This window comes from Coloeus monedula (assembly GCF_965178545.1).
Source record: "Coloeus monedula genome assembly, chromosome: 31".
Taxonomy (NCBI): domain Eukaryota; kingdom Metazoa; phylum Chordata; class Aves; order Passeriformes; family Corvidae; genus Coloeus; species Coloeus monedula.
Window position 1 is genome coordinate 995227 of NC_138811.1, and position 15666 is coordinate 1010892.

Below are 15666 nucleotides of genomic sequence, written 5' to 3' on the forward strand. Positions count from 1 at the left end.
ACCAAACCCCTGCTCCAGGCAGGATTTGCTCCGGGAGGTGCTTCCAAATCCACATTTTCCGCCATTCCCGGGGATTTTGGGAACACGAGCCCCGCCCGGGAGGGTCGGGGTGGGGCCCTCCCTCCATTCAGATCCCAATCGGCCTCTTCACAGCCAATTCCAGCCCATCCCGGGATTTTTATCTCCTGTAAAGATTTCCCAAATCTTTACAGGAGCAAATCCACAAATCCATCCCGGCCGGATCCAGCTTTTCCAGCGGGATTCCTGGGCCGGGAAGAGCCGGAGAACTTTCAGGAGAACTTTCAGGAGAACTTTCAGGCACGAGCAGCCCCTTGAAAGGCGTCCAGGCTCTGGCGCAAGCCTTGGTTTGGATCCATCCCCAATTTCCAGACCGGGAGTGTTTATCCTGGAGATCCATCCCTTTTTCCCCTCCTTTCCAGCCCCGCCAGGGTTTTTTTCCCTGCGTTTTGGCTTCCCCGTGGATAAAATTGGGATTTCATTCCCTAAAAAGCCACGCTGGAGGAGGCTCGGGAAGAGCCGTGGCTCAGATCGCTGTCCCCGTGCTCCCAGCAGGGAAAAAACTGCCCGAAAATCCCCCAAATCCCGATTTTTGGGTGCTGGGAAAATTCCTGAGTGGTCTTCCTGCTCGGGAGCTGTGGAAAAGTGTCACCGGTTTTCCTATAAAGGGAAGCCAGTGGGAAAAGTGCCACCAGTTCTCCTTAAAAACATTCCAGAGTGGGAAAAGTGCCACCAGTTCTCCCAAAAAAGGGATCCAAGTGGGAAAAGTGCCACCAGTTCTCCTAAAAAACAATCCTGAGTGGGAAAAGTGCCACCAGTTCTCCTAAAAAAAAATCCCAAGTGGGAAAAGCGCTTCCAGTTCTCCCAAAAAAAGGGACTCGAGTAGGAAAAGTGCCACCAGTTCCCCTGAAAAACAATCCCGAGTGGGAAAAGTGCCACCAACAGAATCCCAAAGGGAAAAGTGCCACCGGTTCTGCCAAAAAAGGGACTCGAGTGGGAAAAGTGCCACCAGTTCTCCCAAAAAAGGGATCCAAGTGGGAAAAGTGCCACCAGTTCTCCCAAAACACAATCCCGAGTGGGAAAAGCGCTTCCAGTTCTCCCAAAAAAGGGATCTGAGTGGGAAAAGTGCTTCCAGTTCTCCTAAAAAACAATCCAGAGTGGGAAAAGTGCTTCCAGTTCTCCTAAAAAAGGGACCAGAGTGGGAAAAGCGCTTCCAGTTCTCCCAAAAAAGGGATCCGAGTGGGAAAAGTGCCACCAACAGAATCCCAAGAGCCACATCCCTGCCTTTCCCTCCATCCCAAGAGGAGCAGCTCATCCCAAGGGTTTTCCATTTGGGATAAATCCCTGCCTTTCCCTCCATCCCGGCAGGAGCAGCTCATCCCGGAGGGTTTTCCATTTGGGATAAATCCCTGCCTTTCCCTCCATCCCAGTGGGAGCAGCTCATCCCGAGGGTTTTCCATTCGGGATAAATCCCTGCCTTTCCCTCCATCCCAAGAGGAGCAGCTCATCCCGAGGGTTTTCCATTCGGGATAAATCCCTGCCTTTCCCTCCATCCCAAGAGGAGCAGCTCATCCCGAGGGTTTTCCACTTGGGATAAATCCCTGCCTTTCCCTCCATCCCGGCAGGAGCAGCTCATCCCGAGGGTTTTCCATTTGGGATAAAACCCTGCCTTTCCCTCCATCCCAGTGGGAGCAGCTCATCCCGAGGGTTTTCCATTCGGGATAAATCCCTGCCTTTCCCTCCATCCCAGTGGGAGCAGCTCATCCCGAGGGTTTTCCATTCGGGATAAATCCCTGCCTTTCCCTCCATCCCAGTGGGAGCAGCTCATCCCGGAGGGTTTTCCATTTGGGATAAATCCCTGCCTTTCCCTCCATCCCAGTGGGAGCAGCTCATCCCGAGGGTTTTCCATTCGGGATAAATCCCTGCCTTTCCCTCCATCCCAAGAGGAGCAGCTCATCCCGAGGGTTTTCCATTCGGGATAAATCCCTGCCTTTCCCTCCATCCCGGCAGGAGCAGCTCATCCCGAGGGTTTTCCATTCGGGATAAATCCCATCCCCTTCCAGAACCCGCCCTGGCTTTGATCGACGACCGCGGCGGCGCCTTCCAAGAACAACTCCCGGAATTCCTTTCTCCGTAAATCACCGGGCTCCAGACAGCTCTGGAATTACCTGGGGCACCTTTCCCGACCTTTTTGGGAATTGGAACAATTTTCTCCTGGATTGGGACCTCTCCGGAGCCCCCAAACCTTTGGGAAAATCCCGTCCCAGTTTAACCTCCGCTCTCCCAGCTGTGCCCCTCCATGCTCGGGGTCTCCAGACCCGTTTGGGGTTAAATTCGGGGGAATGCGATAAAATTCCTTGGATTTATCCTCATCCCTATTCAGGATCGGGACAAGCGACCAGCTGGCGTTTTCCTTAGTCCTGATTTTGCTGTTAATCCACTGAAAATTCCCATTTTTTTTTGGGTCATCCACCCCAGCACGAACGGGAATTTCATTTTCCCAACCCCAGCAATTCCCGAGCAGGAATAACGAGGCCCGGTGCCCGCGGATGAGCTCATTCCCGCCGGGATTGGGACACGGGGACGGCGTCCCCGGCCACCTCCACGCTCCCAGCCAGCTTTGATCCCATAATTACCAGGAAACAAACCAAGATTCCCTGCGGTTTTCCAGGAATCTGGAAAAGGACGGAGCGGCAGGGAAGAGCACGGCAGGAAACCATCCCGAAAAAGCCAACGCCGCGCTTCCACCGCGACCAAAAACCGGGATTTTACGGCCAAAAATTCCCAGTTTGACCCAGTCCGGAGCCTTTGGGATGCCCAGTGGGGAGGAAGACCTGGGCCATGCCCTACTTTGGAAAATCCCAATCCGTGCCCGGCGCTTTCCCCCCCGGGTTTATTTTTAAACCGTGGCCCCGTTACCGCGGCCGCCGGGGGAGGGCTGGATCGGGGAGGTGATTTGGGATCTGATTTGGGATGTTATTTATAGCCCCGGCAAGACGGGCACGGCAGGTGCTCCGTGCCTCGCAGCCGGCCCCGCACATCCCGCCCGCACCGGTCCCGGCCAAAATTTTGGGATAACGAAGCCCAAAAAAGTCGCTCTGGACGCCGCTGACCCCGCTGTGGTGGCACCGTGGAGGAGCGGGTCAGGGAGGGCGTCGTGGGCATGGGGTCATCCCAATCCTGCGGCCACCAAAGGCAGAGTCTGGGGCTTGCCCGGGGCCCCAAAAGTCTTTGGGAAAAGCTCCTGACCCCAAAAGTCTTTGGGAAAAGCCCCTGACCCCAAAAGTCTTTGGGAAAAGCTCCAGACCCCAAAAGTCTTTGGGAAAAGCTTCCTGACCCAAAAAGTTCTTGGGAAGAGCTGCCGGCCCCAAAAATCTTTGGGAAAAGCTACAGACCCCAAAAATTTTTGTGGAGAGCCCCCCAACCCCAAAAGTCTTTGGGAAAAGCTCCAGATCCCAAAAATCTTTGGGAAGAGCTCCAGACCCCAAAAGTGTTTGGGAAGAGCTGCTGGCCCCAAAAGTCTTTGGGAAGAGCTCCCAACCCCAAAAATCTTTGGGAAAAGCTCCTGACCCCAAAAATCTTTGGGAAGAGCTGCCGGCCCCAAAAGTTCTTGGGAAGAGCTCCTGACCCCAAAAGTCTTTGGGAAGAGCTCCTGAGCCCAGAAGACTTTGGGAAAAGCTGTCGGCCCCAAAAGTCTCTGGGAAAAGCTCCCGATCCCAAAAGTCTTTGGGAAGAGCTCCTGACCCAAAAAGTTCTTGGGAAGAGCTGCCGGCCCCAAAAGTCTTTGGGAAAAGCTACAGACTCCAAAAATTTTTGTGGAGAGCCCCCAAACCCCAAAAGTCTTTGGGAAAAGCTCCAGATCCCAAAAATCTTTGGGAAGAGCTCCAGACCCCAAAAGTGTTTGGGAAGAGCTGCTGGCCCCAAAAGTCTTTGGGAAGAGCTCCCGACCCCAAAAATCTTTGGGAAAAGCTCCTGACCCCAAAAATCTTTGGGAAGAGCTGCCGGCCCCAAAAGTTCTTGGGAAGAGCTCCTGACCCCAAAAGTCTTTGGGAAGAGCTCCTGAGCCCAGAAGACTTTGGGAAAAGCTGTCGGCCCCAAAAGTCTCTGGGAAAAGCTCCCGATCCCAAAAGTCTTTGGGAAAAACTCCTGACCCAAAAAGTTCTTGGGAAGAGCTGCCGGCCCCAAAAGTCTTTGGGAAAAGCTACAGACTCCAAAAATTTTTGTGGAGAGCCCCCAAACCCCAAAAGTCTTTGGGAAAAGCTCCAGATCCCAAAAATCTTTGGGAAGAGCTCCAGACCCCAAAAGTGTTTGGGAAGAGCTGCTGGCCCCAAAAGTCTTTGGGAAGAGCTCCCGACCCCAAAAATCTTTGGGAAAAGCTCCTGACCCCAAAAATCTTTGGGAAGAGCTGCCGGCCCCAAAAGTTCTTGGGAAGAGCTCCTGACCCCAAAAGTCTTTGGGAAAAGCTCCTGAGCCCAGAAGACTTTGGGAAAAGCTGTCGGCCCCAAAAGTCTCTGGGAAAAGCTCCCGATCCCAAAAGTCTTTGGGAAAAACTCCTGACCCAAAAAGTTCTTGGGAAGAGCTGCCGGCCCCAAAAGTTCTTGGGAAGAGCTCCCGACCCCAAAAGTCTTTGGGAAGAGCTCCTGAGCCCAAAAATCTTTGGGAAAAGCTCCTGATCCCAAAAATCTTCGTGTCCGAGAGCTCTGCCGAAGGAGCGAGGGAGCGTCGGGGTTTTTTCCGTGCAACTTTGGGGTTTCCGAGCGCGTTCCCGGCCTGGACGATCCCATGATTTATTTGCTAGGCAACAACGAGACAGCTTTTCCTGGCACGGCCCCGCAGACGCTGACGAGGCCCTAATTAGTGGGGAAAATGAGCGGGAAGAGGCCGAGAGCCGATCCCGAGCAGCTGGAAAGGGGCCACGATGGCAGGGGGCAGCCCCACAGCCACGAGGAAAAGGCTGGGGGGCTGTCCCGGGGAGTTTGGGGCCATCTGTGGGTTCGCTGGGTGGTTGCTGTCAGGGTTTTTCCTGGATGGGGTTCAAAGGAGGCCATAAAAAAAAAAAAAATGTTGGCAAAGATCCCTTGGGATGGGCTCCAAAAGGGTTTGGAGGCACCTGGAGGGTGCTGCTCATCCCAAAATTGACCCCAAAGGCTGCAGGACGTCGTGGAAGGAGCCACCCTGCAAGAATGACATGATTTCACCCCAAAAAAAAACCCCCCAAAACCCCACAATTCACTGGGAGGGTTCCCCATTAAATGAGGACCTTGGAGGCACCTGGAGCGCTCGGTTCATCCCAAAACCGACCCCAAACCCTTTGGAGAACCACGTGGAAGGAATCACTCCACAACAACAGCACAATTTCACCCCAAAAAAACCCCAAAACTCACCCCAAACACCCCAAAACTCAGGGGATGGATCCACGTTAAATCAGGAGCTCAGAGGCACCGGGAGCGCCCGGCTCGTGCCAAGGCCAGACCAAAATCCCAGTCCTGGCACTGGAGCAACCACCCCAAAACCAGCTCCAACCACCCCAAAACCAGCTCCAACCACCCCAAAACCAGCTCCAAACACGGCTCCAACCGCCCCAAACACGGCCCAAACCACCCCAAACACAGCTCCAAACACCCAAACACGGCCCAAACCACCCCAAACACGGCCCAAACCACCCCAAACACGGCCCCAAACACCCTAAACACGGCTCCAACCACCCCAAACACGGCTCCAACCGCCCCAAACACAGCCCCAAACACCTCAAACACGGCCCCAAACACCCCAAACACGGCTCCAACCGCCCCAAACACAGCCCCAAACACCTCAAACACGGCCCCAACCACCCCAAACACGGCTCCAACCGCCCCAAACACAGCCCCAAACACCTCAAACACGGCCCCAAACCACCCCAAACACGGCTCCAACCGCCCCAAACACAGCCCCAAACACCTCAAACACGGCCCCAAACCACCCCAAACATGGATCCAACCACCACAAACACGGCCCCAACCACCCCAAACACGGCCCAAACCACCCCAAACATGGATCCAAACCACCCCAAACACGGCCCAAACCACCCCAAAACCAGCTCCAACCACCCCAAAACCAGCTCCAAACACGGCTCCAACCACCCCAAACACGGCCCAAACCACCCCAAACACGGCCCCAACCACCCCAAACACGGCCCCAACCACCCCAAACATGGCCCAAACCACCCCAAACACGGCCCCAAACCACCCCAAACATGGCCCCAAACACCCCAAACACGGCTCCAACCACCCCAAACACGGCCCCAAACACCTCAAACACGGCCCCAAACCACCCCAAACACGGCCCCAACCACCCCAAACACGGCCCCAAACACCCCAAACACGGCCCCAACCACCCCAAACACGGCCCCAACCACCCCAAACACGGCCCAAACCACCCCAAACATGGATCCAAACCACCCCAAACACGGCCCAAACCACCCCAAAACCAGCTCCAACCACCCCAAAACCAGCTCCAAACACGGCTCCAACCGCCCCAAACACGGCCCAAACCACCCCAAACACCCCAAACACGGCTCCAACCACCCCAAACACGGCCCCAACCACCCCAAACACGGCCCCAACCACCCCAAACACGGCCCCAAACCACCCCAAACACGGCACCCAGTGACCCCAAACATGGCTCCAGCCCCCAAACGCGGCTCTGACCACCCCTGACCCCAAACACGGCTCCAGGCACCCCATGACCACAGCTCCGTCCACCCAATGATCCCCAAACACAGCTATGACCACCCAGTGACCCCAAACCCAGCTCCAACCCCCCCTAACCACAACCCCAAACCCCAAACCGACCCCAACCATGGCCCCAACTGTGCCAAACCCAGCTCCAAATCCCCCCCATCCCCTAAACCCAGCTCCAACCACCCCCCGACCACAGCTCTGTCCACCCAGTGACCCCAAACCCAGCTCCAACCACCCCTAAACACAACCCCATCCCCACCCCACCCCCAACCACGGCCCCAACCGTCCCAAACCCAGCCCCAAAAGCCCCTTACCCCCTAAACCCAGCTCCAACCCCCCCCCCCGGGCCCCAAACACGGCCCCAAGCACCCCAAACCACAACCCCAAGGCCAGCCCCGACCCCAAACCACGGCCCCAACGGCCCCGCCGGGAGCAGAGCCGGGAGCAGAGCCCCACCAGCGCGGGGCTGGGGGGTTGATAAGGGTGCCCGGGGAGATAAGGACTCCCGGGGGGATGAGATAAGGGTGCCAAGGGCTCGGGACGAACAGAGGGGACCTCAGAGATGAAGGGTCGGGACCCCACAGGGAAGTGCCACCCCCTCCTCCCTTCCTGGGATCGGCCCCAAAAGGGGGAAGAGGGAAACAGCCCAGGAGGAAATCCCGGAAGGGACAGGGGGCCAACCCCCAAAACTCCCCCAAAAAGCCCCCAAAACTCCCCCAGGACACCCCCTAAGAGCACCCCAACCCCCCCTCCGTGACCTCCCCCGGCCCCTATGGATCCCCCAAAACGCCCCCAAAAGACCCCAAATCCCTCCAAGGGGCTTGAGGGCTCCAGGGAGGGTTATGGAGGGTCCTGGGGTGGTTTGGGGGGGCTTTGTGGGGTTTGGGGAGGTTTTAGGGGGGCCTTGGGGGGGCTTGGGGTGTTTGGTGGTCATGGGGAGCTCTTGGGGGGGGTCTTGGGGGGATTTAGAGGGGTCCAAGGGGAATTCTGGGGAGGTGCTGGGGGAATTTTGGGGGGTCTTGGGGGCTTTGGGGGGGACTTTGGGGATGCAGGATGTGACACCAGAGCCGGGGTGACAGCCCAGGGACATTTTGGGCCGTTTCACCCCGATTTTCCCAGCAGCGATGGGAGCTCGATCCCGTAGGAGGGAGCAGAGCTGGGGTTGGGGCCACCCCAAAGCCCCCCCAAAACCCCCCAGCTGAGCCTCTCCACCCTTCCAGGTGGGACACGTGGATGGGGACGTTCTCCATGTCCCCAGCTCCTTCAAAGCCCAAAATCCATCCTTTTCCACACAGGAAACCCAAAAAACCCCCAAACCAACCCAAACCTCGCTCAGCCCGGAGCCGCTCCGAAGGCGCAAAGGGACACCACGGGGTCACCCATGGGTGACACAGACCCCGGCCCCAAAACCGCCCGGAGCCCCTTGCGTGGGGACAGGCGGGGTGCCACCACCCGGGGACGTCTGGGGTCCCAACGCGGTGACAGAGGGACCAGGGCTCTCCAAAAAGTACGGGGACATCGGCGAGGGGACATCGGCGAGGGGACATCGGCGAGGGGACAACGGCGAGGGGACATCGGCACGGGGACAATGGCACGGTGACATCGGCATGGGGACAACGGCGTGGGGACATCGGCGAGGGGACAACGGCATGGGGACATCGGCATGGGGACAATGGCACGAGGACAATGGCACGAGGACAATGGCACGGGGACAATGGCATGGGGACATCGGCATGGGGACATCGGCGAGGGGACAACGGCATGGGGACAATGGCATGGGGACAATGGCACGAGGACAATGGCACGAGGACAATGGCACGGGGACATCGGCATGGGGACATCGGCATGGGGACAATGGCATGGGGACAATGGCACGGGGACAATGGCATGGGGACATCGGCACGGGGACAATGGCACGGGGACAATGGCACGGGGACATCGGCATGGGGACATCAGCACGGGGACATCGGCACGGGGACATCGGCACGGGGACAATGGCACGGGGACAATGGCATGGGGACAATGGCACGGGGACATCGGCATGGGGACATCGGCACGGGGACATCGGCGAGGGGACATCGGCATGGGGACAATGGCACGGGGACAATGGCACGGGGACAATGGCACGGGGACATCGGCATGGGGACATCGGCATGGGGACAATGGCACGGTGACATCGGCACGGGGACATCAGCGAGGGGACATCGGCATGGGGACAATGGCACGGGGACATCGGCATGGGGACATCGGCATGGGGACAATGGCACGAGGACAATGGCACGAGGACAATGGCACGGGGACATCGGCATGGGGACATCGGCATGGGGACAATGGCACGGGGACAATGGCACGGGGACAATGGCACGGGGACATCGGCATGGGGACAATGGCATGGGGACAATGGCACGGTGACATCGGCACGGGGACATCGGCGAGGGGACATCGGCATGGGGACAATGGCATGGGGACAATGGTATGGGGACAATGGCATGGGGACATCGGCACGGGGACAATGGCATGGGGACAATGGCACGGTGACATCGGCACGGGGACATCGGCGAGGGGACATCGGCACGGGGACATCGGCACGGGGACATCGGCAACCTCACGTCCCCTTCCATCCCATGCAGGCGTTTGTCACCGCACCACGGTTCCCATTCCACCCCAAAATGCTGAGATTTGGGGAATGTCAACGCCAAGAGAGCCAACAACGTCACCAGGAGAACAACAGCGTCACCAAGAGAACAAAAGTGCCACCAAGAGAACAACAGCGTGACCAAGAGTCAACGCCAATGCCAAGAGAACCAACAGCGTCACCAAGAGAACCAAAAACATCACCAAGAGAACAACAGTGTCGCCAAGAGAAGCAAAAACGTCACCAAGAGACAATGCCAATGCCAAGAGAACCAACAGCATCGCCACCAAGAGAACTAACAATGTCACCAAAGGTCAATGCCAACGCCAAGACAACCAACAGCGTCACCAGGAAGAGCCAACAATGTCACCAAGAGAACCAACACCATCTCCAGGAGAGTCAACGCCATCTCCAAGAGAGTCAATGCCATCTCCAGGAGAGTCAATGCCATCTCCAGGAGAGTCAATGTCATCTCCAGGAGAGTCAATGTCATCTCCAGGAGAGAACCAACACCAAGAGAGCCAACACCAAGGGAGAACCAACACCAAGAGAGAACCAACACCATCAGCAAGAGAGTCAACGCCATCTCCAAGAGAGTCAACGCCATCACCAAGACAGTCAATGCCATCTCCAAGAAAGAACCAACACCAAGGGAGCCAACACCAAGAGAGAACCAACACCAAGGGAGAACCAACACCATCACCAAGAGAGTCAACGCCATCTCCAAGAGAGAACCAACACCAAGAGAGCCAACACCAAGGGAGAACCAACACCAAGAGAGAACCAACACCATCACCAAGAGAGTCAACGCCATCTCCAAGAGAGAACCAACACCAAGAGAACCAGCACCAAGAGAGCCAACATCAACACCAAGACACCCAACCCCCACCACAAACCACCCCGGTGCCACCGACCGAGCCGCCCGAGCCGACGCGGCGGCGCACGACGCACCCGGAGCCTCTGCCGCCCGCCGACGGCGCCCGCCGGGACTCACCGGCCTCGTCGTGCGCTTCCAGGGCCACGTCGGGCTCCTGCCGGGCTAGCGAGGAGAAGAAGTCGGGCTCCTCCCTCAGCTCGGGTCCCTTCCCCTCCCGGCTCATGGCCGCCAGCTCCTCCACGCCGTAGAACGCGTCCTCCTCCAGCTCCGTCTCCGTGCCGGACAACGCCGGGTTCTCCGGGGCTTTTTTGGCATCCTGGAGGAACGCAGCTCTTCGCTCCTCGCCCTGGGGACGCTCCAGGGCAGGAAAAGTCTCTGGGTTGGGTTCTGGGGGCATCAAGAGGGCTCTGCCTCCGTCTCCGTGGCGCTCTGAGAAAGCCGGGACGCTCTTCTCCATCCCGCGCCGGTGCTGCGGGGTCGCTCGGAACAGGACGCGGCGCCGGCACTCCGGGGACGGGGGGACGCTGCCGGTGGCCAGGGACTGCCGGCAAAACCTGCGGGAAAGGAGAGAAAAAACGAGGAGAAAATGAGAAAAGAGGCCGGGTTCAGGTGAGGCGGAGCCGGTGCCGTGCCGGGAACGCTCCCGTGCCACCGCGACCCCGCCGGTGTCACCAAAAGGTCCCCGAGTCTCACTTCTCCCCCCTTTCCACACTTGCTGAGGGAACGACGACCCCTCCATCCCCTGCAATTCCCAAAAATCCCCTCAAATCCGGCGTTTATCCCAAAAACTTCAATGCCAGGATGTGGTGCTGGGAAAGCCACGGGGAAAAGTGGCCCAAAACCAGCGGGGTTGACCTCAAAATGAGGATCTGGGGATGTTCTGCTGCGTCCTTTTGCCGGGATGAGCTGCGGAGGATCGGATTTTCCTCCTGGGAAAACCTTTGGAGCCTCCTGGGAGGCGCAACCAGGTTAAAACCAGGTGGATTCCCCAAAATTAATCCCCCCAAAATCCCCTTTTCCCCACCTGAAAAGTGGGAATTAGAACAATCCCGGAGAAATAAAGGAGGATCCCAAAATCATCTTTTCCGCCCGAAAAGGTGGGAATTAAAACGATCCCGAAGAAAGGAGGGTCCCAAAATCACCTTTCCCCACCCCAAAAAGGTGGGAATTAAAACAATTCCGGATAAATGAAGGAGGCTCCCGGAGCAGGGCGGGTCGGAGCCCGACCCGGGAAGGGAAGAATGGGGAAAAATAGGAGGAAAGAGGCGCTAAAAAGCCGGGAATTCGCAGCTCCACGGAGGATAAAGGCACAGGAGGGAGCGAAGAAGGAGCTAAATTTACCCCGGCGAGGAAGGAGAAGGCAGGGAAGAGACTAAAAATACCTTCAAGGTACGGAATGCAAATGAACAGGGAAGTATTCGAGCTGGAGCGAGATGTTTCCCCGCCCCGAGGGCCCAGGGAAGAAAACCGGGAGCAAATCCCAAACCGGGAGCCAATCCCAAACCCAGGGAGATTCCCAAACCCGGAGCGAATCCCAAAACAGGAGAGATTCCTAAACCCGATGAGATTCCCAAACCGGGAGCGAATCCCAGACCCGGAGCCGTTCCCAAACCCGGAGCGAATCCCAGACCCGGAGCCGTTCCCAAACCCGGAGCCGTTCCCAGACCCGGAGCGAATCCCAGACCCGGAGCCATTCCCAAACTCGGTGCCATTCCCAAAACCGGAGCCATTCCCAAACCGGGAGCGAATCCCAAACCCGGAGCCATTCCCAGACCCGGAGCCATTCCCAAACCGGGAGCGAATCCCAAACCCGGAGCCATTCCCAGACCCGGAGCCATTCCCAAACCGGGAGCGAATCCCAAACCCGGAGCCATTCCCAGACCCGGAGCCATTCCCAAACCGGGAGCGAATCCCAAACCCGGAGCCATTCCCAGACCCGGAGCCATTCCCAAACCCGGAGCGAATCCCAAACCCGGAGCCATTCCCAAACCCGGTGCCATTCCCAAACCGGGAGCGAATCCCAAACCCGGAGCCATTCCCAAACCCGGTGCCATTCCCAAACCGGGAGCGAATCCCAAACTCGGTGCCATTCCCAGACCCGGAGCCATTCCCAAACCGGGAGCGAATCCCAAACCCGGAGCCATTCCCAGACCCGGAGCCATTCCCAAACCCGGAGCGAATCCCAAACCCGGAGCCATTCCCAAACCCGGTGCCATTCCCAAACCGGGAGCGAATCCCAAACCCGGAGCCATTCCCAGACCCGGAGCCATTCCCAAACCCGGAGCGAATCCCAAACTCGGTGCCATTCCCAGACCCGGAGCCATTCCCAGACCCGGAGCCATTCCCAAACTCGGTGCCATTCCCAGACCCGGAGCCATTCCCAAACCGGGAGCGAATCCCAAACCCGGAGCGAATCCCGGTTCTGAATTCCAGCTGCTCCCACTGGCTTCTGTTTTTCGGGACATTCCACGGGCAGCGTCCCAAAAATCCAATTCTTCGGGATGCTCCCATCCCACAAATCGGTGCTCCATCGGTGCTTCCTCCAGCACTCCAAAACCCCGGAGGTTTTCGAGGAGAAAACCCCAAATTTGTGGATTCCGCTGGGACGGGATGAGGGATGCAGCCACCTGCCCTTCCCAGGAAGCTCCAGATCCCGGAATCCGCCTTAAATCCGCTCAAAACGCACCAAATTCCCTTTTTTCCCCGCATTTCCCGCTGTGCCAAAGGAGCAGGGGGCAGGCAGGGAAAAACCTGGGATCCATCCCCGAGGGAAAAACGGGTGGAAAAAGGCCCCAAATTTGAGCTCATCCTTAAAATCCGGGCGATTTTGGGGTGGGAATCCCGGGAATGGGGGTGACAAAAACCGGGAGCCGGCAGCGCTGTAATTCCAAAGGCTTCATCCCAAAGCTCCGCTCATCCAACCCCAGCTGGGAGCGATCCCAAATCCCTCTGGGCACCGGGACATCGGGATCGGCACCGCCGCCCCGGCCCCCCAAACCCCACCCAAATCCAGCTTTTCCAAAGCTTTCCCTTCCCAAACCCATCCGCGCTCCCTAAAAACCCAACAATCCTCCCCAAAACCCCGCTCGGCGAGAGATAAAAAACATAAAAAATGAGGGTTTCCCCCTTTTCCCGGCTCCCTCAAAACTGCCGAGCGCTCACCGCGAGGTCCGGACCCCTTTTCCCGAGCTCCCGGCGCTTCCCAAGCTCTTCCCGAGCGCCGGGAGGGAGGGAGGGAGGAATCCCTGCCCCCCGCCCATCATCCCAAGGAAAGGCGGAGCGGGATTGGGACAATTTAAATGCAAAACCGGTTAAGTGGGGACGGACATTCCCGAAGAAAAACAGGGAAAAAAGGGGCTTTTCCCCCGGCCAAAGCGCCCGGGAATTCCTGCACTCGGTGACTCCAAAGGGGTTTTTTTTTTTCCCTGCTGGAACAGCGGGCAGGGAATGGGATCCACCACGCTCCAAAAGCTGCCGGTTTTCCCCCCGTTTTCCAGCGATTTTCCAAGGATTCTCCCCACTTTTCCCTTCTTCCTACCGGAGCGATCCCGGTCTGGAATGCTCAGGACTCCGGCACATCCCAAACCCGCGCGGTTTTTCCCCGTTTTTCCCGGCAAAAAACCCCATGGAAAAGCAATTCCAACCCGCAAGCCACCCCTGGATTTTCCCCCTGGACTCAGCCAGGCTCGGTGGATTGATGGAATTTCCCGGGATAAACCCACGGGAACGGCTCCGTGCCGCGAGTGCCGAATTCCCGGCGGATCCTTCTGCCCTCCCAAACCGGCAGGAACACGGAGGAATCGGAATTTTCTCCTCCTCCTCCAGGTCAGGGCCAAGGATCCCCCACGTTCCCAAGCTCACGGTTTGGGACACATCCACGTGTTTTTCCGAACGGAATTCTCCTCCTCCTCCTCCTCCTCCTCCTCCAGGTCACGGCCACATTCCCAAGGTCCTGGAGGTTTTCTCCTCCCCCATCGTGAGATTTTTTTTTTTTTCCTTGCTCTTTTTGGGGTTTGTTTTTCCCTGAGTTTTTCCCTCCTTTCCCAGAACAGGAGGATGGGGACGGTCGTTCCCAGCCCCAACCACGATCCCAAATTATTTTCATCCCATAGGGAATGCGCCCTGGAGGTTCCTTAACGAGCTCCTTTAGCCAAAAAGTGGCTTTTTCCCCCCATTCCGGAGCCGGCCGTGGATAAATCCCCCTGGGAGCTCTTCCTGAGCTGCTCCAACAATCCAGAAGATCCCGCAGGGAGAGGTTTTTTGGGATCCAGGAGTTTGGCAGCGCTGGGATCCTCTGGGAATTCGGGTGTGGGGTCGTTGCTGCTCCCAAGGTTCTGGGATGATCCCAAAGCTGCTCCCAAGGTCCTGGATGATCCCAAAGCTGCTCCCAAGGTCCTGGATGATCCCAAAGCTGCTCCAAGAGGTCCTGGATGATCCCAAAGCTGCTCCAAGAGGTCCTGGATGATCCCAAAATTGCTCCAAGCAGCTCCAAGATGAGCCCAAAGCTGCTCCAAGGGGCTCCAGGACAATCCCAAAGATGCTCCAAGAGGTCAGGATGATCCCGAAGCTGCTCCAAAGGGCTCCTGGGTGAGCCCAGAGCTGCTCCAGAGGTGCTGGGATGATCCCAAAGCTGCTCCAAGGGTTCCAGAACAATCCCAAACACGCCCCAAAGAGGTCAGGACGATCCCAAAGCTGCTCCAAGGGGTTCCAGAACAATCCCAAACACGCCCCAAAGAGGTCAGGACGATCCCAAAGCTGCTCCAAGGGGTTCCAGAACAATCCCAAACACGCCCCAAAGAGGTCAGGACAATCCCAAAGCTGCTCCAAGGGGTTCCAGAACAATCCCAAACACGCCCCAAAGAGGTCAGGACGATCCCAAAGCTGCTCCAAGGGTTCCAGAACAATCCCAAACACGCCCCAAAGAGGTCAGGACAATCCCAAAGCTGCTCCAAGGGGTTCCAGAACAATCCCAAACACGCCCCAAAGAGGTCAGGACGATCCCAAAGCTGCTCCAAGGGTTCCAGAACAATCCCAAACATGCCCCAAAGAGGTCAGGATGATCCCAAAGCTGCTCCAAGGGGCTCCAAGAACCTGCCCACGCAGATCCTGCCCTGCCCAGCCCCCAGCTCGGGTCTTCTCCTGGACACAGACCCTACCCCGCACACCTGGGGTCACTCACAGACCCTCCCTTGCACACCTGGATCCACCTGGACCCTCCATGAATTCCCCCTGCACACCTGGACACTGTCACAGACCCCCCCCCCGCACACCTGGATACACCTGATCCCCCCCACAACCCTCTCATACACATCTGGACATTGTCACAGACCCCCCCATGTACATCTGGACACTGTCACAGAGCCCCCACACACACCTGGATCCACCTGGACTCCCCCATGGACCCCCCCATGCACATC

At 57.7% G+C, this 15666-nt stretch overlaps 1 protein-coding gene across 2 annotated transcripts in view; it reads right to left on the reverse strand.

The window, feature by feature from the left end:
• WIZ (WIZ zinc finger) overlaps window positions 1-15666 on the reverse strand; it is a 52938-nt gene that overhangs the window by 35927 nt on the left and 1345 nt on the right. For both annotated transcript variants that reach the window (XM_082299404.1, XM_082299403.1), the window contains exon 2: window positions 10367-10803. In XM_082299404.1, the coding sequence (XP_082155530.1) occupies window positions 10367-10706 (340 nt within the window). In that variant the 5' untranslated portion in view covers window positions 10707-10803. The remainder of the gene's footprint in view (window positions 1-10366; window positions 10804-15666) is intronic.